Source organism: Rhineura floridana, chromosome 4, assembly GCF_030035675.1.
Source record: "Rhineura floridana isolate rRhiFlo1 chromosome 4, rRhiFlo1.hap2, whole genome shotgun sequence".
In the NCBI taxonomy this organism is placed as follows: domain Eukaryota; kingdom Metazoa; phylum Chordata; class Lepidosauria; order Squamata; family Rhineuridae; genus Rhineura; species Rhineura floridana.
In genome coordinates this window covers 193,244,570-193,266,957 of record NC_084483.1, presented here as the reverse complement: position 1 = coordinate 193,266,957, position 22,388 = coordinate 193,244,570, and the positions used below count along the sequence as shown (strand labels likewise).

Sequence of the window (22,388 nt, the reverse complement as noted above, 5' to 3'; positions counted from 1 at the left end):
GGTACCTTGTCAAGAGCTTTTTGAAAAATCAAGTTCACCATGTCAACAGGATCACTTCTACCTATTTGCTTGTTAACACTCTTAAAGAACTCTAACAGGTTAGTAACCTGGTAAGAACTTGCCCTTGCAGAAGTCATGCTGGTTCTGCTTCAGCAAGGTTTGCTCTTCTATATATTTCGTTATCTTGTCTTTATCTATACTTTCTCCCAGGACAAACAATAAACTAAGCAGACTGTAATTTCCAGGATCCCCACTTTTTAAGGATTGTTGTTCCATTGGCCACTTTCCAGTCCTCAGATATGGAGGCGGATCTGACAAACAAGTTACATATTTTTGTTAGAAGATCAGCAATTTCACATTTAAGTTCTTTGAGAATTGTGTGGATGCCATCAGGACCTGGCAATTTGCCAGTTTTTATTTTATTGCATAGGGTCGCCATAAGTTGTAGTCGACTTGGAAGCACATAACAACAACATTAAGTCTAGAGCTTCATCACTTGTCACCACTAAAAGTTCTAGCCATACTGCTGTGGTTAATGTTCTAACAGTGGTAGGCTGCCCTACTGAGTTTATAAGTGGGATGGGGGGTAAGAGCATGATGGGCAATTTGGCAGTAGTTTGACAGATGCAGTGAAGGAGATTCAGTAAATCCCATCTTTCTATTGTACTTCCTCAGACAGCCTTACCACAAATAATCAAAAGTTGGTGTTCTTATTTTTCTCTGTTACTGGGATTAAAGAGAGGTGCTTAGTTCATAGTTTTATATCTCTTAGGTCCTAGTGTATTATAATATTTCTTTGTGTTAGAATCCAGATTTGGGAGGAGGTGAACCTGTCTTTCTCATAAAAATTGCACCTGGCTGGCAGGGTTATATGGAGCTTAGACAGGCGAAAAATGGCATGAATTGAACTTTTAGCAAAAAGGTGTTAGGCAATTAAAAATGTAAATGAATTGCTTCCTTTCCCTTGCTATGCAGTAATGTCTTTATATTCCATAATAGCTAGTTCCAGAAAGCCTCCTAAACATACTGTCAACACTGAAATGTTAATAATGTCAGAGGAAGACAGATTACTTAGCGTGGAGGAAGTGGTCTCAAGTATGACCTTTTCAAAAGCTTATCATGACACTGAGAGGTACAATACCTTTCATTGCAGCATTCATAAAAGTTTATACAAAGGCTTTCAAGGATTTACAGCTGCAATTTAAATACATTTTTTAAATGTGCAAGGTTGTGGGCTTCTTTCCAGGTACAGATTTGAAGGAACAAGAGTCTTGCACCATTTAATTCTGCTGCAAAATGCATTTAACTTGGAATAGGATTCCTTGAATATTTTATGCATTCTTTCCTTGAAAACTAAGGCTTTAACAGAACTGCAAAGACTATGCATAGCCCTTTTAAAATGTGAGAATCCCCCATCCATCCATCCATTGCCATGGCCCAGGATGTCAATATCACTACTATTAAAGGAGCACTCTGACACTTTAGAGAGGATTGGATTCTAGAACCACCCCAGGATGCAACTTTCATGGAAATCTACCTTATACCTACTCAAGCCATTGGCCCATCCATCTCTGTACTGTCTACACTTACTAGCATGGTTTCAAACAGGAGTTTTCCCCTGAAATTCCAGGGATTGAACCTAGGACTTTTTGCATGCAAAGTATGCACTTTACTGCTGAGCTGTGGTCTTTCCACGGAGACCTCCATCTGCTGCTTTTCAGGAAGTTGCTCTTCTGTTATCATCTCACTCTGATGTTTCCTCCTCGGAACAATCTGCAAGGACCCCCACTGGCATCTGCTCCTTCTTAATAGAATGTTGACTCACAAGTAGGCTCCATCCAAGAAGTCAGGCAAACAAACCTCTCTGTGCATGACTCCTTACACCCTCTGTTGACTCCAGAAACACTTGAGGGAAATGCTTCAGTAAACCTTCTGCTGGGCCAGTTATTTTTTCTTCATGAGGTTCCATTGAGAGCTCTCCATGGTTATCTATAAGTTATTTGATGTTTTCCTGAAGCAGGAACTGCTTAATTCCTTTTGAAATTTAGCTTTAGTTCAAATACAATGGCAGCTAATCCCAGGATTTCTCAACTTTGCCCACTGCGGAGAGTGTTTCTTCAGCAGCCCCAGATTCTCAAGGGGATACCAGCAGCTCAGTTAACCTGCATTAATGGTTTGGGCAGGTTCCTTATAAAGACAGGACCATAGGAAGCTCCCATATACTAAGTCAGGCCATTAGCCCAACACTGACTGGCCGTGGCTCTCTGGACTCCAGATGGAATACATTCCCAGCCCTACCTGGAGATGCTGGGGATTGAGCCTGGGCTCTTCTGCATGCAAAACAGCTGCTGTACCACTAAGCGACAGCCATTCCCAATCAACATAATCAACAACAGCTTTATTGTAGTAATAGCCAATGGCCCTCACAATTTTCAGGTGGAGTTTCAGTATGAAATTCCCATTACACAAATTGCAATGCAATTCAGTAAGATTATAAATTTTAAAAAATCTCAGTTCAATAAAATCCTAAAAAAGATCCACACTAACCTTCCCAATCCATTCCATTCCATCCACCTTCTTTTCCTTTCAGGCGCCTGCTAAAAACTTTTTTTGTTTAGGCAGGTTTTACCCAGACATGTAATTTGAACATGTAAATCTGTTTTACTTTCTATATACATTGTGTTTTTTTAAAAATTGATTTTACTTATATTTTGATAAATTTTGGGGTCAGCTTGTTTTTATCGTATGGTTTTTATCAGTGTTTTTAATGAACATTTTTATATGAGTTTTATGTAAACCGCTTAGATAATTTTTTTTTTACAATTAAGTGGTATATAAATCCTGTTAAATAAAAATAAAATAAATTGTCTGCCCCACTCCCAGCAACTTGCTTCATGGAATTTACTGCTTCTGAGCTTGAAATTTCTAGTTTGCTATAATTGGTAATACTGGTGACTAGACACACTCTCCATAACTTTGTCTGGTTCCCTTTTAAAACCATTTAAGCTATCATCATACCCTACAACAGCCAACTCTATCATTATGTGTTGCATGAAGAACTACTTTCATTTGGCTGTCCTGAATCTACTGTCAATCATCTTTCATGGATGACCCTGAATTCTTGTGTTATGGAAAAAGAGAGGGGAGATATTTCTGTTCCTCCACACCGTTCAAAATGTTATGACCTGCTGCAAGCCACGTGAAAATTGCTCCAAGCTTTTTTGAAGGAATTTATATCAAATGCACATAAATGTTTCATTATGCCACAGCCCTCACAGTGCTGTGTGAATACTAGTCTTCTTTCTTTCTTTTCTTTCTTTTTTTTAAAAGCATGGGTTTTATTAAACTTTTCCAATATCTAAGACAAAAACGAAACAGAACAAAATGCCATACAGTGATGCTGCAATAAGAAACAACAAAACTTCAAGGGAATGAGCAAAAATATGAGAAAAGGGAATTAAAAAATCCCTGCAAAATATATAGATATCCACTGAATTAAAGCAATGATTTTAGAGCCTTTATTTCTTGTTTTCCTTCTTTATTTAAAATTATAAGCACAAGAATATCATTTCAGTTATACATTAACACCACCACACATTCTGTAACATTTAATTGTAAAAAAAAAGTGCCCTTTGAAGTGTCTGGGGGCACCATTTTAAGGTGGTTTCATTCTTACTTACAGAGTCAGTTTGAGAGAGTAGTATTAGATGACTGTCCTTTGGCCCTATGGTGTACCACAGGCCACAATTTTGTCCCCAATGCTATTTAATATCAATATGAAGCTGCTGGGGGTAGTCACTAGGAGTTTCAGCATTAGGTGTCACCAGTATCCTGATGATACCCAGCTCTATTTCTCTGTACCATCTGAATCAGGATAGGCCTTGGATGCAATTGTGGGCTGGATGACCTCTTAATGCAACTGAATTCTGACACCAGAGAGGTTGTGTACCAGCTCTGGATGGTGTTGCACTCCCTTTGGAGGAACAAATGCATAGTTTGGGAATGATCCATCACTGTCACTAGAGGCCCTGGTAATCTATGTAGCTTGGAGCACACATTACCAGCTTGGTGCACCAACTATGACCATTCCTTGGACAGGGATAGCCTTGCCAAGGTGGCCCATACATTGGCAACCTCATAATTAGACTACTATAACGTGCTGTTTGTGGGTCTACTCTTGTGCCTGGTTGGGAAGCTGCAGCTAGTACAAAATACAGCTGCTAGGGTACTTAGTGGGGCACCCAGCTTTACAAACAGTACCCCGGTGTTGAAAGATCTACACTGACTGTCTACTAGCTACTGAGACAAATTCAATGTTTTGTTGTTGACATTTAAAGCTGTAAAGAATTTGGAACCAGAATACCTAGCTGAGTGCTTCTGTGTAGACTAAGATGATCTTTAGGATCTTCTGAGGAAATTCTTCCGGTCATTCCATGATTTCATGATATGGAAGCAGGCCTTTCTGGTGATAGCACTCAATCTCTGGCATGCTGTCCCTTGGGTAATTCATGAGGCAAAGACAGTAATTACCATTACATTGAAAATGAAAATGGACTGCCTTCAAGTTGATTTTGACTTATGGTGACCCTATGAATAGGGTTTTCGTGGTAAGCGGTATTCAGAGGTGGTTTACCATTGCCTTCGTCTGAGGCTGAGAGATGGTGACTGGCCCAAGGTCACCCAGTGAGCTTCATGGCTGTGTGTGGATTCGAACCCTGGTCTCCCAGGTTGTAGTCCAACACTCTAACCACTATGCCACACTGGCTCTCACCATTAAATTACTACTTCTTAAAAACTTAAATGTTTACCCATCTGCTGGGGAGCAATGACAGAGCACAATTTCCTTTGAATTGTGCTTGTGAAATTCCCAGGGCCACCTTGATGGACCTTTGGTCTGATACATAGGGCCATTGTGTTTTTATTGTGCTAAATAAACTTCAGGATCCATCTTTCAGCATAAAAAATGGTATGTCCATCACTGTAGTGATGTAATGGTATGTGCAGGAGCTCATCATGTCAGCCCCCACAGCAATGTCCCCAGTAAGTCTAAAAAATTGGGATCCAAAAATGGTGCAACTGTGAGTCAGCCCAACTGAAGCAAATCCATGAACATGGTTAGCTATAATACATGAAAAGCATAGGGCTGCCCCAATATGGCAGCTAAGACTGTCTAGATTTGGGTGTGTATATGAACCACATCAGCTTCTATTGCCATCTCACCTCTAGTGATCACCTACTGGGAGGACGGGCAGGACATAAATCAAATACATAAATAAAAAAATAAGGTGAATGCTCCTCTGTATATATATAAAAGGTCTATGCATACAGACAGCTAGGATGGGCGGCTCAGTACATTGTCCAGGCACTAACTTGATGGATAACTTCAAGGACCCTCCTGCTCTCCATTTGTGTAATTCTTTATCTTTCAAGTAGACTTGGACGGGATAGCTCTTGAAATTGAGTATCAAGTAAAGTAGGGTACATGGCCAGCTTACGTAAAAGTGTATGCGCACACCCACCCACCCACCAGGAATTCACACATTGCTGCTTGAAAAGTTTTGCTCTTATTGTGCTGAAGTCATAATTAGGAGTCGTGGCTGGGAGAGATTTCCTTTTTTGATTGGAGCAGCGCTGGAGCAGCAAAACGGCAGGGGCCTGAAGGGAGAGGAGAAAGAGTTTATTCATTGGAGAAAAAATGGCTAGTTTAGCAGGCTCCCCCTGGCTACAGGTTTTTATTTTTCCACTTCACTGAGCTTGTCTCTGGAAAGTATGTTGCTTTCATTGTAGTTAATGCAGAAGATTGGAGCCACTTCATCTCTTTTTGAGTTGTTCCAGTAACGGCAATCAAAGAAATGTAGACTAAATTTTATTTCCACCTACAACATATATTTGTGCACCTGACTTCGTTAAAAAAAGTTTGTTCATTGTGGTGCGGTTATTTTTTAATATCCTACAGCACTTTTAGCAGATTCTGTTTCTATATCTATATATATGAGAGGTGTAGAGCAAGTACAATATTCACATCATATGTGTCTCTGTAGCATTTGGAAGCAGCCTGATCTGTTTCAGATCTGCTCTATCATTCTGATTCAGTTTGCTATTTAAAATTCAAAGCCCTCTTTCACTCCTATTGTCTATAATGGGGAATGTAACACGCACGCACACACAGAAAGGGAGCAGGATTGAGTCCCTCCAGAGTGGACTAAGTCCAAATTCTAGGCAGAGCCAGCCATGATTTTTTTGTCCAAGACATTTTTAAGATGTATTTGTTTGCTTAAACAGGAAAAATATTCTTACTTTTTAAATTTTTTTTAGAAATGGATGCCAATTGCAGGCATTGTTGTCCCTTTTGGTAATATGAAGCCTGCCAAATTTCAGAAGGAAAAAAAATAGGTGCAACAGTTCTTCAGGCATTCTTTACTGGGTTAGAGTGGGAAAACAGAAATCAAGCTCCCTCCACTATTTTTTTTTGGGGGGGGGATCAGCTTGAGAACCGGGGACATAAGGAAGTGCCCCGGGTGAGAAACCTGTCAGTGTTTAGACAAACAGGTGCAGGGGATATCACTCTAAGTGATTTTATCTTCAATATAAAATACTGGAGGGGGGGGGTCACAGGTTTTTTCACCACTCTCTGTGAAGAAAAAATACAGAGAGCTATGATTCCAAATTGTTTGTTAGGAAAAATAAAGATTGGGGAAGAAGCAGGCCATCCCAATAGTCTTATCTCTGCTGCTTATGGTATGCTCTCCCAACCAAATCCCAGAACCAGGGCTGTGGAGTCAGTACGTCAAACCTTCGACTCCAACTCCGACTCCTCTATTTTTCTACTGTGAGACTCTGACTCCTTCATAAATGGCAAATGTATATTAATTTATTGATATTAATACATCAATAATAATATTAATATTAAAATATTAATTTATTTTGAAGCCAGAGTCGGAGTCGGTACATTTCTACCTACTCCGACTCCGACTCCACCCAAAATTGCTTCCGACTCCACAGCCCTGCCCAGAACAGGAGAGACGTACAACCTTCTGAATAGGCTTTTTGGGGTGGGGGCAACTGGAGGCAGGAAAAGGGGAGGTTTGGTTGCACAAACTGCTTTCCATTTCCACAACGAGTGCAACGAGCTGAAGAGCAAGTTTTCACATCAAGATAAGTTAATGTAGTGACAATTACACACACACAAATGTTGCAGAAAGAGGAGGGTTGTAGGTAGAGAAATTGTTCCGTTAAACATTTATTACTTAAGTGTATTTATATATGACAGATTTTAAAATACTTCCTACATTTATATTTCATGTTTATGCCAATGAATTTAAGGCAGATTAAAAATGATGACATGACTCGGACGAGCAAATCCGTCAGTTTTGGTTTCTCGTTTTTCCAGTCTTAAATTCAGTTCTCCACATTTCCACATTCAAAACAAAATGTGTATATGTTTTTAAAGTTCTCATGAAAATTCATTAGCATTTTTGTGCAAATTTTCCAGTCTTAAAGTCAGTTCTCTACATTTCTGCAGCAATCTGTGATTTTTTTAAAAAAATCCTCATGAAAATTCTGCACCACTTTAGTGCAAATATCTCCAAATAAACACATTTTTGCAAGCCATTTCTCACCACATCATGCCTTTTTGCATGCAATTTTCACTCATGCATTCATTTTTATGCACACTTTCCCCTAATATATGCATTTTTATAAATATTGTTTAGTTGGCAAACTGCATCCCAAAATTCTAATAAATTCAAATTTTGAAGGATTGCTGTGTTTCGGTTTTCCTATTGTTTTGGAAAGTGTGAATTTGATAAACTCTGCTTGAAATGTGATCTGAATCAAAATTCTCACACATCTCTATTATTTATACTGGAAACCAGGCCTTTATATTATGCAAACTATTGAGAAAGCAGGGACCCTGCTGTTGTATAACTAGTGTTTGTATTAAAATATTTTATGAGACAGATCTGGAACCAATTTGTTTTTATGGTGGTCAGTTGCATAAGTTCACAAGCGTGTGTTGGGTGCCTCAGTAAATAAAGGAATACATGCTTAATTTTATACAAGCTTGAGGGTCCCATTATTTAAATGGCTTATATTTATGTGTTTTGTAGAATAACAGTGTAATTAAAATCAAAATGATTAGTGAAAGTGGGGAAGCTAATCCAGATGTCCATACCTTCTATATTGAGAAAGTGGTTTTATCAAAAAAAAAATCCCTGCAGTAAGTGAAGGTAAATAAGTTGCCTCAATTAGAAGGCATCATAAGTATTTGGTAAGGCCATCAATGCCTACTAGTCATGTTGGCTATTTGCTAACCTCCGGGATCAGAGGCATCATGGCTCTGAATACCAGTTTCTGGGGAGCAACAAAAGGGAAGGACTGCTGCTCTCTTGCCCTAGCTGGGCTTGCTGGAGGCGTCTGATTGGCCCCTGTGGAGAACAAGATAGAAGACTGGATAGGCCTTTGTTCTGCTCTGTCAGGGCTCCTGTTTTTATGCTGAAGTTAGGTATGCCCATTCCTCCTCTCTGGATATCTCTGTGCATTGTATACCATTAAAAAAATATTGACAATAGTATTGTAATTGAAAAAGTCTGAGAAAGAAAGTTAAATTCTATCCTATAACTATGTATGGGATAGTTATCATTTGACATGATTAGGCAGGAATGCATCTATTAAAATGGTGGCGCTTCCCAAATAGATGCATTCCTGCCTAATCATGTCAAATGATAACTATCCCATACATAGGCTAGTTGCATGTAATTCTTTCCACTTTCTCCTGATGTCAACTTTTCAGAGTTTGAATTATGGACTCAGGGACATTGGTCCTTTGATGTCCAATTCACATTTCACCTGCAGTAGGCAGGTATTCCTACTGCAAATATTTTAAATATTTAGCATAAATTTCTGATACATTCTGGTTGATTATTATCCCAGCATCTGTTCTGTATTATTTTAATAATTGGAACACTTAAAGAATTGTTTGTCTGGGATTTGTTAATATATATATATATATTGACACAAGCTTTTAGTGAGGCTGTGACCATTCATTGCAAGACCTTTACATTTGTCTTGCAAAAGGTCTGACAAAGATTGCAAATAAAATGCAAATAAAATGTTAGGATCAGGCAGACCTGTTTAGTATCCCTCATTAATAGAATGCATGATATTAAATTGTGTGTACAGTAGCCATAGATGCTAGGTGCAGTTGAGTAATTGCTTGCAGAAACTTTGGTCATTTTTTGGAGTGGGATAATTAATTTCAATTTGTCAAAGGCCTTGTGAGAATCTAAGGACAGAATTATCATAGGGAATTTGGTTACATTATTGTAATGAATCACATCTGGAAGCCTACAATTCAAATCAATGAGTTTTCTATGTGGTATAAATATGATTTGAGTATTCTTGACCTAAGTGAATATTATTTAACCTAGTCGATTGGCAAAAATTGCAGTGGAAAGCTTAGAATCTTGGTTTAATAAAGCAAAGAATCCATGTAATCCCGGAGACATGGGATCTTTTTCTGGTTTAGGCTGCAATCCTAGCCCCATTTACCTGAGAGTAAACCCTATTGAATTAAATAGGCATGGTTAGGCTTGTGCTGCAATTTATTGCCATGAGTTGTATCCAACAAAGCCGTCCTGTTCACACAAGCAATTTCACTTGTGCAACAGAACTTCAACTCCCTCTCTTTGCCCTGCACTCCATGAAATCTGTTCTGTGGGTTCCCCAACCCTTTGGAGAAGATTGAGGGACACAGGGAGAGGAAAGAGAGGGGAAGTTCCTTTGCGCAAACAGGATAATTTCATTGGATGCAATCCAATGTGTGTAGTTTAATCCCATGTATCAAGGATGGTTTCCCTACCCCCCCACCCCGGCATTAAATATATTGTTGAAAACTGATGTTAGGTGATCATCAAAAGATCTTAAATTGTATACTGAATCCCCACTTCAAAAAAAGCCATCTAAGCCTTGGGCTTTATTATTTATTATTATTTTTAGCTTAGTAATTATTTGTTTGATTTCATTTTCTGTTATTTCTTGATTTAGAAATTGCTGCTTTTTTTGCAAAGGCTGAATCCCGATCCTATCCAGGTAAGTATGAATGTCTGTTTTTATGGGTCAGTCTGTAGTATAATCAGTAGTCCACAAATGAACTTCACACCTGCAATCCTGCTGAAGATTCTCTGATCTGGGGCTATAGTCTCTTCCTCCTCCCTTCCCGCACTTTCTCGTCCTAGTTCCAGTCCATGCTATATTCCACCTCCTCCTTTCTTTCCTGCTGCCCACTACTGACACATCCCTGCCCCTTCCATACCTACAGATCAAGAGTGGACAGCAGAAGAAATGAATTAATGAATTAATGAATTAAATTGATCCTTTTCCCAGCTCCACATTCAGGAGGACAGCGCATGTTCTTCCATGTGATGCTGCTATTCAGAGAGCATATCCAAAGCATAGTGCAACAAAGCTAATCCCCTGCCATTTCCTATGCTTGAACGTAGAGAAGAGGACCACCACCACTATCATGTTGCTGCCTTAAAAATTCAGCACACTCAGGATTGAGACTCTTGCCTTTCAGAGCAGGGTCCTGGCAAGCATGACTTTTGGCTAGTTTCAAGGTCAGCCAAAATTTGTGGGCCCCTGGGGATATAATTGTGCATTTCATATTGATGTATTTGATATTGTATAATCATCTGTCTCCTTTGTTGTTACTGAAGTTGTTACTGATGTTGTTACTGATGTTCCTACCTAGCCAATTTATATTTTAAACAACAAATCAGCCATATAGAATTCTTGTTTCTGAATTTGTAGTCTGCTAAGTTATCACCTTAAGTATCTTACCAATGTCAAGGTATTCTAGTTCCAAAGGATTATTTGAATTGTTTTGATGTTATTTCTGCATCAGCCCCATTTTTTTCCAGAAGAATAGAGTTTATTGCATGCGTACTGGAGATTGGTTGTGCTTCATAGATTTGCATAGTGGATATCATTGGGAAATGGTCAGAGGCAATTATTGATTGCATGTTAGGATCAACAGTTACCTGGGCTCAATTGGATGAAGTTAACAGAAAATCAATGTGAAGCTATGCATTGTGACAAGTTGAATGGTGCAAGTAGCCTCTTCTGTTAGCATTGTGGATGCACCAAACATTTATCAAGTTTTATTTACTGAAAATTTCTGAAAGTTGCAGGCAAGTATTTTTTTTTTTTAGAAGTGTTACTGCTTCTTTCTAATTTGAGGTCAATACAGTACTGAGATCTAACATTTATTCTTCTTTGAATTGGTTCCGTTGTTCAGAAACACTCCCCCAAAAAGAAATTCATGCTGTGTTTTGGCTACAAATGGGTCCAAGAGTAATCAGTCTTCTCCTTTATGCATCCTCTTGGGTCTTACACAACTGCTTCCAATGCAAAATCAAACTTTCTCAAGGTGGATATTGCCACCGCATAAGATTTGGAAGACTGCTTAACAACTTTTATCAACTCCCTTTAAATTACAATGACTGGCTGCGGACCCTCATAAACTCCTTTTGTAGGACTTTTGTAAGACTTAATTTGACTCTTTACCTCCTAAATCATTCCTGTTGAAAACTGCTGACTTTGCTAATCAAGTGTGAAAATTTGTGGCTTAACACACAGCAAAAGCCCAGCAAAGTCCAGTAAACTTCCCATTTAGGATTTAGGAGGAGTAAACAATGTGATCATAAAGAACTTGCCAGCGATAGTAGAGAGAACAGAACACTCATCACCAGTGGTAAAGATTACCAGCGTAAACAGGGAGAAAGAAAGATGTCCTTGTCCTTGTGCATGTGGAGGAGGAAAGTTTCTTAGACGCCGAGAATGAAGTTGAGGTCTGTTTTATGGAACTGAGAAATATTTTGAAGACTACAGATCTTATTGTTACTGTCAAAAAAGATGCTTCTGGCTTTTTTTTTTACAGAAGTCCATACTGAGACAGTTTTAACTCATTTCTTTTAATGAAAGAACCACCAACATATTAGCTTGTGTGTTTGCGTGCACATGCATGTGTGTGCTCTGCAACGTTCCCTTTACAAACAGTGTTGCATCCTCTTGGGTCTTGCACCACTGCCTCCAATGCAAAATCAAACTCTCTCAAGGTGGATATTGCCACCCCATAAGACTTGGAAGAACCTGGAGCTGTGTAACAATCCCCAAACCAACAATATTTTAACAGTCTATTCTATTTTTTATTATGTGTTTCTTGGAGGAAAACAAGGTCAGGCTTCCCTTGCTTAAGAATTTAGAATTATTTCTTGTGGTTTACTAGAGGGTTCCCAAATGATGAAGCTATTAATTAGTACATTTCCAAGGCTGCAATCCTAACCCTGTTTACCTGAATTCAATAGGACTTACTTCTGAATAGATATGATTAGGATTTTGCTGCAAGTCAGTTAAAGGGTAGAAAAATCATTCTGTGAATACTAGTCCAGAAGCTGCAGCTGGTGCAAAATGCGGTAGCATGACTGTTCACTGGGCAGGGTATTGACGACATGTCACCCTGCTGCTCAAATACCAGGCAAAGTGCAAGGTTCTAGTTTTGGTGTACAAAACCCTGTACAGCTTGGGACAAGGATACCTAAGACATCATCTTACCCTTTATATACACAGTCGATCACTGTGCTCTGTAGGTGAGAGCCTGCTGCAGATACCATCTTATCATGAGGTCCATTCCTGCACAACATAAGAAGTGGACCTTTAGTGTTGTGGCATCCATCCTTTGGAATTCCCTCCCCTTAAATATTAGACAGGCACAATCTCTGTCATCTTTCCGGTGCCTACTGAAGGCCTTCTTTTTTCAACAAGCCTTTTAATTAGAGACCTTATCCCAGTCTGTGTTGGAATTGCTTATTAAGATGTTTGTAAAGGTTTTTTTTTTAATGTTTTTAAAGATATTTTGCTTTAATATGTGTTTAAAGATGTTTTGTTTTAATAGATTTTAAAATGTGTTTTTAATATGTTTTAGAGTGTTTTAGTGTTTGTTTGCTGCCTTGGGCTCCTACTGGGAGGAAGGGTGGGATATAAATTTAATTAATAAATAAATAATTCCATCCCAGCATCTATTCACTAACAGGGAAAACAATCTTGCTGTTTAAAAACATAGCCAACATATATTTCTATCAAACTTTAAAAAGTAGGGAAATTGGGCAGCTATAGTGAATGCACCAGGAGAACAGCAGACCTGACCTCCTCTTTGAGATATTGTACTGCCCTACAAATTTGTAAAAAATGGAACCACAATTTGGGTTAGTCTTTCACAGTCCAATCCACTCCTGCGTAGCTTGGAAGAATTTTGTAACAGGTGCCTCTGAGCATATGGGAGAGGGAGAGGGAGGGAAAGGAGGGGGGATTGGAAGGGGAAGGCTGAGGGGATGGGAGGGGGAAGGAAGGGGAAGGCTGAGGGGATGGGAGGGGGAAGGAAGGGGAAAGGAGAGGAGAGAGCGAGATAGGTGGGGAGGGTGAGAGGGAGAGGTAGGGGAAAGGCAGGTCTGATAATTTATATGTTTATTGAATTCAATGGGATTTACTCCCATGCAATCATGCTTAGGATAGGTAAAAATGACCATGGGGAGAAGGAGAAGGGGGAGGGAGGGAGTGGAAGGGGAGAGGAGAGGGGAGGGATAGGAGGGGGATTGGAAGGGGAGGAGGTGAGGGAGCAGGTGGGGGAAGGAAAGGGAAAGGGGCAGGAGGAGGGGATAAGAGGAAGGAGGATGGGAGGGCAGGTTTGATCATTCGCATGTTTTTTGAGTTCAGTGGGATTTACTCCTGTGTAATCATGCTTTGGCTATGTGAAACTGACCATGGGGGGACGGGGAGGGGAGGAGGAGGAAGGGCAGGGGTAGGGATGAAGATGGAGAGAGGGGAGGTGGAGGTGGAGGGAGCGGAGGAGATTGGGTGGGTGGGCACTGGGCATATGGAAAGCCCCTTTCCTTTCCAAAAGGAAAACATTGTGAACAGTATCATTGTTTCTCAGGGTTTCCTCCACCTTTTTATTCTACAGCAGGCACATGTAGTCTCCCACCCAAATTTAAACCAAAGCTGTTTCTGGCCACACCCACACCAGACATTTTTCCACTTTAAACAATCATGGCTTCCCCCAAAGAATCCTGAGAAGTGTAGTTTGTGAAGGGTCCTGAGAGTTGCTAGGAGACGCCCTATTCCTCTTACCAAACTACAATCCACAGAAGAGGGGCTGACTGTTAAACCGCTCTGGCCACTGGAGCTCTGTCAGGGGAATAGGAGTCTCCTAGCAACTCTTAGCATCCTTCACAAACTACACTTCCCAGGATTCTTTGGGGAAAGCCATGACTATTTAAAGTGGAATAAATGTCTGGTGTGGATATGTCCACCTGATTAGCCAAAACAAACAGCTGTGAGTCTGGCTTTTAGAACACAGACAGTTGGTTCTTACTGAGCATGCCCGACGTTATAATAGACTACAATGTTAAATTTCTTAAATTAATTAAAAATCAGCCAGGTATTTTTCAAAACTTTTAAACTGCAGAAGATGAAAGTCACGAGTATGGGGCAAGGCCAATAATAGGATTACAGGTACTCTGTGAACATGGCTGATGTTTAATGGATTTCAACCAATTATGAGACCACTGACAGAAAAAAGTCCAACAGGGGTCTAGATTTCCCCCCTCTTGTTTTACACTTTGAACTCTATTTATTTATGTATTACATTTATATACCACCCCCAATTTCGAACCTACCATTCCTGGGCAAGATCATTGAGCGAGTGGTGGCTAATCAGTTGTCGACACACTTGGATGAAACGGATTATTTGGATCCATACCAATCGGGTTTCAGGACTGGACATGGAACTGAAACAGCATTGGTCGCTCTAGTTGATGATATGAGGAGGGCATTAGATAGGGGAGAATTCACCTTTCTTGTCCTCCTCGATCTCTCAGCGGCTTTTGATACTGTCGACCACAGTATCCTTTTACATCGCCTGGAGGAATCGGGAATAGGAGGCACTGTACTACGGTGGTTCCATTCCTTTCTTTCCGACAGGCATCAACAGGTAGCATTGGGGGAGGAGGTTTCAGACCCTTGGCCTCTCAATTGTGGTGTGCCACAGGGCTCTATCCTCTCTCCCATGCTATTTAATATCTATATGAAGCCGCTGGGGACAATCATCAGGAGATTTGGGCTGCAGTGTCACCAATATGCGGATGACACTCAGCTCTATCGCTCATTTAAATCTTCACCAGAGTCTGCTGTGGAGACCATGTCCAAGTGCCTGGAATCCGTGAATGGATGGATGGGAAGGAACAGGCTGAAGTTGAATCCTGATAAGACTGAGGTGCTACTCGTGGGAGACAAGGGAAGGCTGGGAGATGTTGACCTGGTGTTCGACGGGGTGAAATTGCCCCTGAAGGACCAGGTCCGCAGCCTTGGGGTTGTTCTTGATTCCAAGCTGTCCATGGAGGCTCAGATTTCGGCAGTGAGCCGGGCAGCTTGGTATCAATTACACCTCATTCGTAGACTGCAGCCCTACCTTCCTGCTCATCAGCTCCCACTGGTGGTACATGCCCTGGTCACCTCTCGGTTGGATTACTGTAATGCGCTCTACGTGGGGTTACCCTTGAAAACGGTCCGGAAATTACAACTTATACAAAATGCTGCGGCTCGACTACTTACAAACTGTCGCCGCCGGGAACACATCACCCCAGTGTTGTTCGACCTACACTGGCTCCCAGTTATTTTCCGGGCCCAATTCAAGGTGTTGGTATTAACCTTTAAATCCCTATACGGTCTCGGCCCAGTTTATCTGATGGAGCGCCTCCAGCGCCACCAACCATGCCGCCCAACAAGATCAGCCACACAGGACCTTCTCTCAATCCCGTCAACTAAAACAGCTAGGTTGGCGGGGACAAGAGAGAGGGCATTTTCAGTGGCGGCCCCCACTCTCTGGAACTCTCTCCCGTATGACCTTCGGCATGCCCCTTCCCTGAATGTATTCCGCCAAGCTTTGAAGACCTGGCTCTTCAGACAGGCCTTTGGGACTTACGGGGAGGGTTAAATTTTTATGACCAATAGCCTACTACTCTGTACTGGAACTGTTTTATTGTTTTATTGTTATATTGTATTTCATGATGTATTTTATTATGATGTAATGTATTGTTGTTAAATTGTACGTTGCCTAGAGTGGCCATTGGCCAGATAGGCGACCCACAAATTAAATTATTATTATTATTATTATTATAGCCAAAGCTCTCTGGGCAGTTTACAGCAATTAAAAACATTAAAAACAAATATACAAATTTTAAAACACAAAAACAAAATTTAAAGTACAATTTTAAAAAAATTAAAAACAATTTAAAAAGATTCTCTCTGAGTGTTTGTGTATCACCATGAAAACTTAGAGCCGCCTTTCCGAACTAGTAGGCCACCAGATGTTGTTGGACCACAACTCCCATCAGCCTCAGCCAGCATTGCTAATGGCCAGGAAAGATGGGAATTGTAGTCCAACAACATCTGGTGGCCCACTAGTTGGGAAAGGCTGACTTAGAGTGTTTCTGAGTTCAGGACTATAAATTTCATAAGATTTTGGTTTGCAATGAGTTTATGCGAAGCAGCAGAATGGCTTGGGGGTATTTTCAATTTATCATAGTGGAATGTGCAACATCCATGCTGACTATAGTATACTATAGTTTATATATGCTATACTGGTTATAGTATAGTATAGTATAGTATAGTATAGTATAGTATAGTATAGTATAGTATAGTATAGTATAATGAGACTTACCCCTTTCCTGTAGCTTAATAGTTAGTGACCAAACAGAATAAATTATCAAAAATGAAATTCATCTGGAAGGGCTCATCATGTTAGGAGATCCTAATTCTGGGCTTGAAGAGATGCCTATTTGAGAGAGTTACAGCAAGAGAGCATAAAATTAGTGAGCCATGCTTATCTTCAAACTGAATGTCTTTATTTTGGTCAAAGACCAACACATTGTCTTCAAACTTGTAAGTGAACTCGGGAAAGCTAAAAGTAAACTGGAATGTAGAACCTGGAGCCCTTCAAAATATTGTTGGACACTTCATCCCAACAGCTCAGCCAGCATGACCAGTGGTCAGGGATGAAGAGAGTGCCACAGGTTCATCATTCTTTGCAACAGATGATAAAAACGACCTTGTGTCAGTACACCTTAACTTTCACCAACAGAAGCAATAATGCAGTGTTTAAAGGAAACTAGGACATTGTGGGAGAATATGTTCTACTTCTCATTGCTCAGGACTGTCCATGTTGCAATCTCTGAATAGCCTTTGCAGGCAAGGGCTGGAATGAGATGAGCCCACGTCCAATTTTCTCAAGTATGGCTTCTTACTGATTCTTTAAAGGTGACATCCTTGTATAAAGTATTTCTCATTTATGATGGGAAGAGAGAAAAACAGCTAACATAGCTAGTTTTCTGGACATTTAGGTGCTAATCACACTCAAATTCTGAAGCACAGATGAGGAGATCTGGTAATAGGGTGATGATCCAGAGAACTAGAAATTCAATTAAATCTCCTTCCTCCCTTCAGATGTTGGAATTCCACAGACCCATAAATTCAAATATTGATTACAGTTTCAGAGTTCTTCCATCATAAGCTGCATGTCTTGTCCATATCTGTCTTATCTACACCACACACAATATTATAGACCTCTATCATGTTTGGTTCAACCCCCTAATCATTTTGGATGCACCTTTCCCAGCTCAACACTTTCCTTTTTGTGGCAACCAGAACTCTACATAGTATTCCAGATAAGGCCGCACCACAGATTTGTATAAAGGCCTTACAATACTGGCAATTTTATTTTTTAAAATCCTGTTCCTAATGACACCTAACAATGAATTCACCTTTTTCATAGTAGCCAATGATATTTTCATTGAGCTATCTACCATGACCCCATTACCTCTTTCCCCACCAGCTCAGTCCCCAGCAGTGTATATGTGTAGTTAGGATACTTTTGCCCAATCTGCATCACATTTCATTTAGTTATATCGAACTCCAGTTTGAAGAAATTGTTCCTCACACTCCATTTTGTTTTTACCACACTGAATAATTTGGTATGGAAACACAATCACCTCACTACTCACCCCTAACTCCAGGTCAGTAAAAAGGCACTGGTCAGTACAGATCCTAGGAGAATCCTGTTTATTACATGGTGTACTTCCACTGTGAGTAGTGTCCATTTAGCCTTATGCTCTGCTTCTTGTTCTTTAATCAGTTACTGATCCATAAAAAGATCTGCCTTATCCCATGACTGCTAAGTTTACTCTGGGACTTTATCCAACGCTTTTGAAAGTCCAAGTATGCACTCTCTCTCTCTCTCTCTCTCTCAATTTATATTCTGCTTAATTGTAAAAAAAAAACACTCTGAGCAGTTTACAAAACAGTATTAAAATTGATCAATAATACAACTAAAAACATGAAATTAAAAACATTTTACAAACAAAACAGCAACCATCTAAAAAGATCCAAACACATCAATATCTATGTGCCTGGATAGGCACATCAACTGGATCACCGCTATGCACATTCTTGTTGACACTTTCAAAGAACTTCAGAAAAATTAAACAGGACTTACATTTGTAGAATTTATTATTATTTTTCTTCAGCAGGACTTGTTCTCCTATATGTTTAACTATTTTATCTTGAATAATGCTTCCCACCAATTTTCTTGGAAATTAAGCCTAACCAGACTCTAATTTCCTAGAATCCCTACCTCTTTTTTAAAAAAATGTTTCATTGGCCACTTTCCTCAGGCATAGAAGCTAATCTTATGGACATTATGTATTTTTTTGTTAGGAGATGAGCATTTTCATGTTTTTGATTTTTTTTAAAAAAAAGCCCTCTTGGATAGATTGCATCTGGACCCATTGATTTTTTTAAAAGGTAAATAAGTCCTAGAACTTCATCACTTGACATCTCTATTTGTCTCAGTTCTTCAAATGCTCTTTCTGGAAAAAAAGTCAGTTCAGCAACAAGGACCTGCCGTATATCATCCACAATGAAGATGAACTCAAAGAATTAATTCCCCTTCTCTGTAATCTAGCTGAACTTCTGTTATTGTGATTTTGAATAACCCCAAGCATTCTGGAGAGATTGGGCCTGCTGGACTTTCCCTTACAACCCCCATTTCACTAATCCAACTCCCTGTTTTACCAGTTCATTGCTACATTAGATGTTGTAGATTTTTCTGATAGCTTCTAGAGCCCACAGATACTTCCTATGAGGAATGTGATACAATTCCGCCCAATTCAGATTTGGTACTGAGTTTTTCATTCATTTTCTTATTCTCAATAATTGAGGATCAGATTTTACTTTAGCGAATTTCCACAGTTAATTTTGAAAATGGACTTTTTTTTAAAAAACCCTCTAAAATATCAATTTTAAGCATGTTAATTTATCAATATTTCCTTTAAAATATTGATATTAATATCAATATTTTTCCAAGCGGAAAAAACCCCACGGATCAGTAAAAGCAGTGGCTAGCAGATAAAGAACAAACTCGAATTGATGCTAGCCTGTTAGGCTGATGGAATGCTTTCAGACTCGCACCAGCCAGCAGATCCCATCCCTACTTCCTACTCGTGGTTTGCAGCTCACAATTCCATGGAGTGTTTCTGTTTTGTTTGCTTGAGAGTTTTCATCACTTCTGTTATTAGGATCTTGGTCCCTGGTGGGGCAACATCTTTGGTAATTTTGGTGATCCAGTTTTGTTTACTTGAGATGCCTTCTTGGGGATCATAGTGAGGTCTTCTTTCTCTGTTGACTTGATTTGGCTACTGAGTTCTGGCATCAAAACAAGATTCCAAGTAGGTTACTGTGGCCACATGTTTGTCAGAGTGGGGTGGGATCCTTTTACAAATAAAAGTACAAGAGCATTTTTCTGATTAGGTCTTTTTTAGAGGAGAAAGGTCTGGTGCCGTGCGGATCTTTCAAGTTAAAACTACAACTTGCTAAAGTGGCCTAACCACTGCATCCAAACAGAGATTTTGAAACATTTTGGAAAGCAAATTGTAATTCTGCATTACCCACGTATAAAAAAGTGTCCTGATCACCAAAGGTGATCAGCATCAGTATTAGGTGCATAGTTTGCTAAATAACAAAGCAGAAGGAAGTGCACTTTTTTCTTTTTGAAGGGATTCTTCTTGTGGCCTTGCTGGGTGTCTAGGAAACTGTGGTGCAAGCATGCCTTAAAAGAAAAGGGGGATGTCTTCTAATACATACTGGCTGCAGGACCAGCTTTCTGATTGCAAAACAATAATTCAGAAAGGTACAGAAAGACTTGCCACAACTACAGTTAGAATAATGTATGAACTGGGCTTGTGCCTTGATCAGGTATCTTGGGGTGCAAGTAAAGTGTGAGACTCAGTGCCAATTCTCATTAAAATTGACCCCAAGCCATTAATTCTGAATGAATATTGTTCAGATTTGATTATCATCCTCAAGGATAGAATTAATAAGGAAATGTCTTCTTTGGACATGTCTGTTTTCAGTTTTTGGAAATAGTTCTTTTGTAAAAAAAAAACCCTGGATACTCAGCTGATGAAAAATAAATTAGCTCCCCTTGAGCAAGGCTTGAAGGATTTATGTGGAATCTGAAAGCTTTTAAATGTGGAACATGTAGGATTGGTTAAAGCTTTAGAACAAAGACGAGGAAACTCTGGCCCTGTCAGAGGTATGTGAATGTGTATAGAAACCTCTGGTTTTTGCATGACTGGAATGTAACCTAATGTACAAAGGTCTGTGTGTGAATGTGTGAGTGTGTGTAAAATGGATGAGTTGATGCACGCAGTGCTAAGCATAGGGTTTCTTTTCCTTAAGATGCACATATATTTGCATATTTTGTTACATTTTCTAAGCCAAGAAACGTATCACAACATTTGGAGAAGAGTGAAATCAGAAATATAATTATGCTCCAATCTAGGAAATGGAAATTAGGTCAGTTCATTCAAATATATGTGCCAACAGAAATACTTTTCCATCTCTGGTATCTCTCTCTCTCTCTGCATGAAAATTTCCAGGATGCTTTCTTTGGTTTTACATAAGAACATGAGAAGATGCTTGCTAGATTAGACAATGGCTCCACCCAGTCCAGGACCGTTTCTAGCTGCAGTAGTAGCAGCTGCAGCTGACCCGGCGCTTTTGAGGAGCTTACAGAGGCAGAGCATGAAGCAGATCCCCCTTCTCCCAGCAGCTGGTATATGGATTTAACCTGCCTCTGAACATAGAGGTTCTATTTAGCAAGCGAATCCCCTCTTCTTTCCTTGCCCTGTCTGTCACAAAAACATTATTCAACAGAGCAATTTAACTACTTAGCTTGCAGTGTTCCCTTTGCAATGGAGAGGCTAGAAAGAGAGTATGTGTGCAACTGAATTCATCCTTCTCGCTTTCTCCCCCCACCCACACTGTGTCATCTGATGGGAAGATAATTGTCAGCTTCAATGGCACGTTGAGTGACATTCTCTCTTAAATAAGGAAATGAAAGTTTACTGTCAAAAGATATGAAGAAGCGCACTTACTCCCCCCAAATGAAAGCTATCATTAGCAGATAAGGAGCTCTGCTTTTCAGCTCAGTCCTGTTCACATGGAGTGCATGCTGCTGACAATAATGAGCAGTGAGTTTGACCATATTCACATTGAGGGATGGGAGCAAAATTCAGTTCAGTTTGCTTTTACAGGAATACCTACGTAATTTGCACATTCCAAAACAATGTGTCAAACACTGCCATCCTTCAAATTTGAGCTTCTCTGAATTTTGCAATCCAGCCAAGTAATGTATGTATGTATGTATGTATGTATGGACTGCCTTCAAGACGATCCCGACTTATGGCGACCCTACAAATAGGGTTTTCATGGTAAGCGGTATTCAGAGGTGGTTTTACCATTGCCTTCCTCTGAGGCTGAGAGGCAGTGACTGGCCCAAGGTCACCCAGCGCTTCATGGCTATGTGGGGATTCAAACCCTGGTCTCTCAGGTCGTAGTCCAACACCTTAACCACTATGCCACACTGGCTCTCAAGTAATATATAAGAGTGGAAAACTGAGAAACAGAAACCAAAATGGTCAGATTTGCCCCTCCCTATTCACAGCTTTAGCTTTACAGTCTAGCTTCTACAGTCTCACACAGTCTAGGATAAAGCTCTCTAGAGATAAATAAAGCAGACTTTGCTCCTGTTTTAGTCCCTTGACAGGCTAATATACTGTATGAATTTCATATGGGTCACTTGTGAGTGGTGGTGGGGAGAGCTACAGGTCTCGCAGCTTAATACTGTGAGGACTGGTAAAGGGTCAGTGCTGCTCCAGCACTATGTATGATCACAAGCTAGCCACCATCATTTGACAGCCAATGTGGTGTAGAGGTTA

The 22,388-nt window shown here is 40.0% G+C and overlaps 1 protein-coding gene across 23 annotated transcripts in view; it reads left to right on the top strand.

The window, feature by feature from the left end:
- NRXN1 (neurexin 1) overlaps positions 1-22,388 on the top strand; it is a 1,438,606-nt gene that overhangs the window by 326,178 nt on the left and 1,090,040 nt on the right. For 17 of the 23 annotated variants that reach the window (XM_061625672.1, XM_061625664.1, XM_061625682.1 and 14 more), the window contains one exon: positions 10,045-10,089. The exons of 5 other annotated variants lie outside the window; for them this stretch is intronic. In XM_061625672.1, coding sequence (XP_061481656.1) covers positions 10,045-10,089 — 45 coding nt within the window. Of the gene's footprint in view, positions 1-10,044; positions 10,090-10,383; positions 10,504-22,388 lie in introns of those variants that run through there. One more of the 23 variants, XM_061625691.1, reaches the window with a different exon arrangement.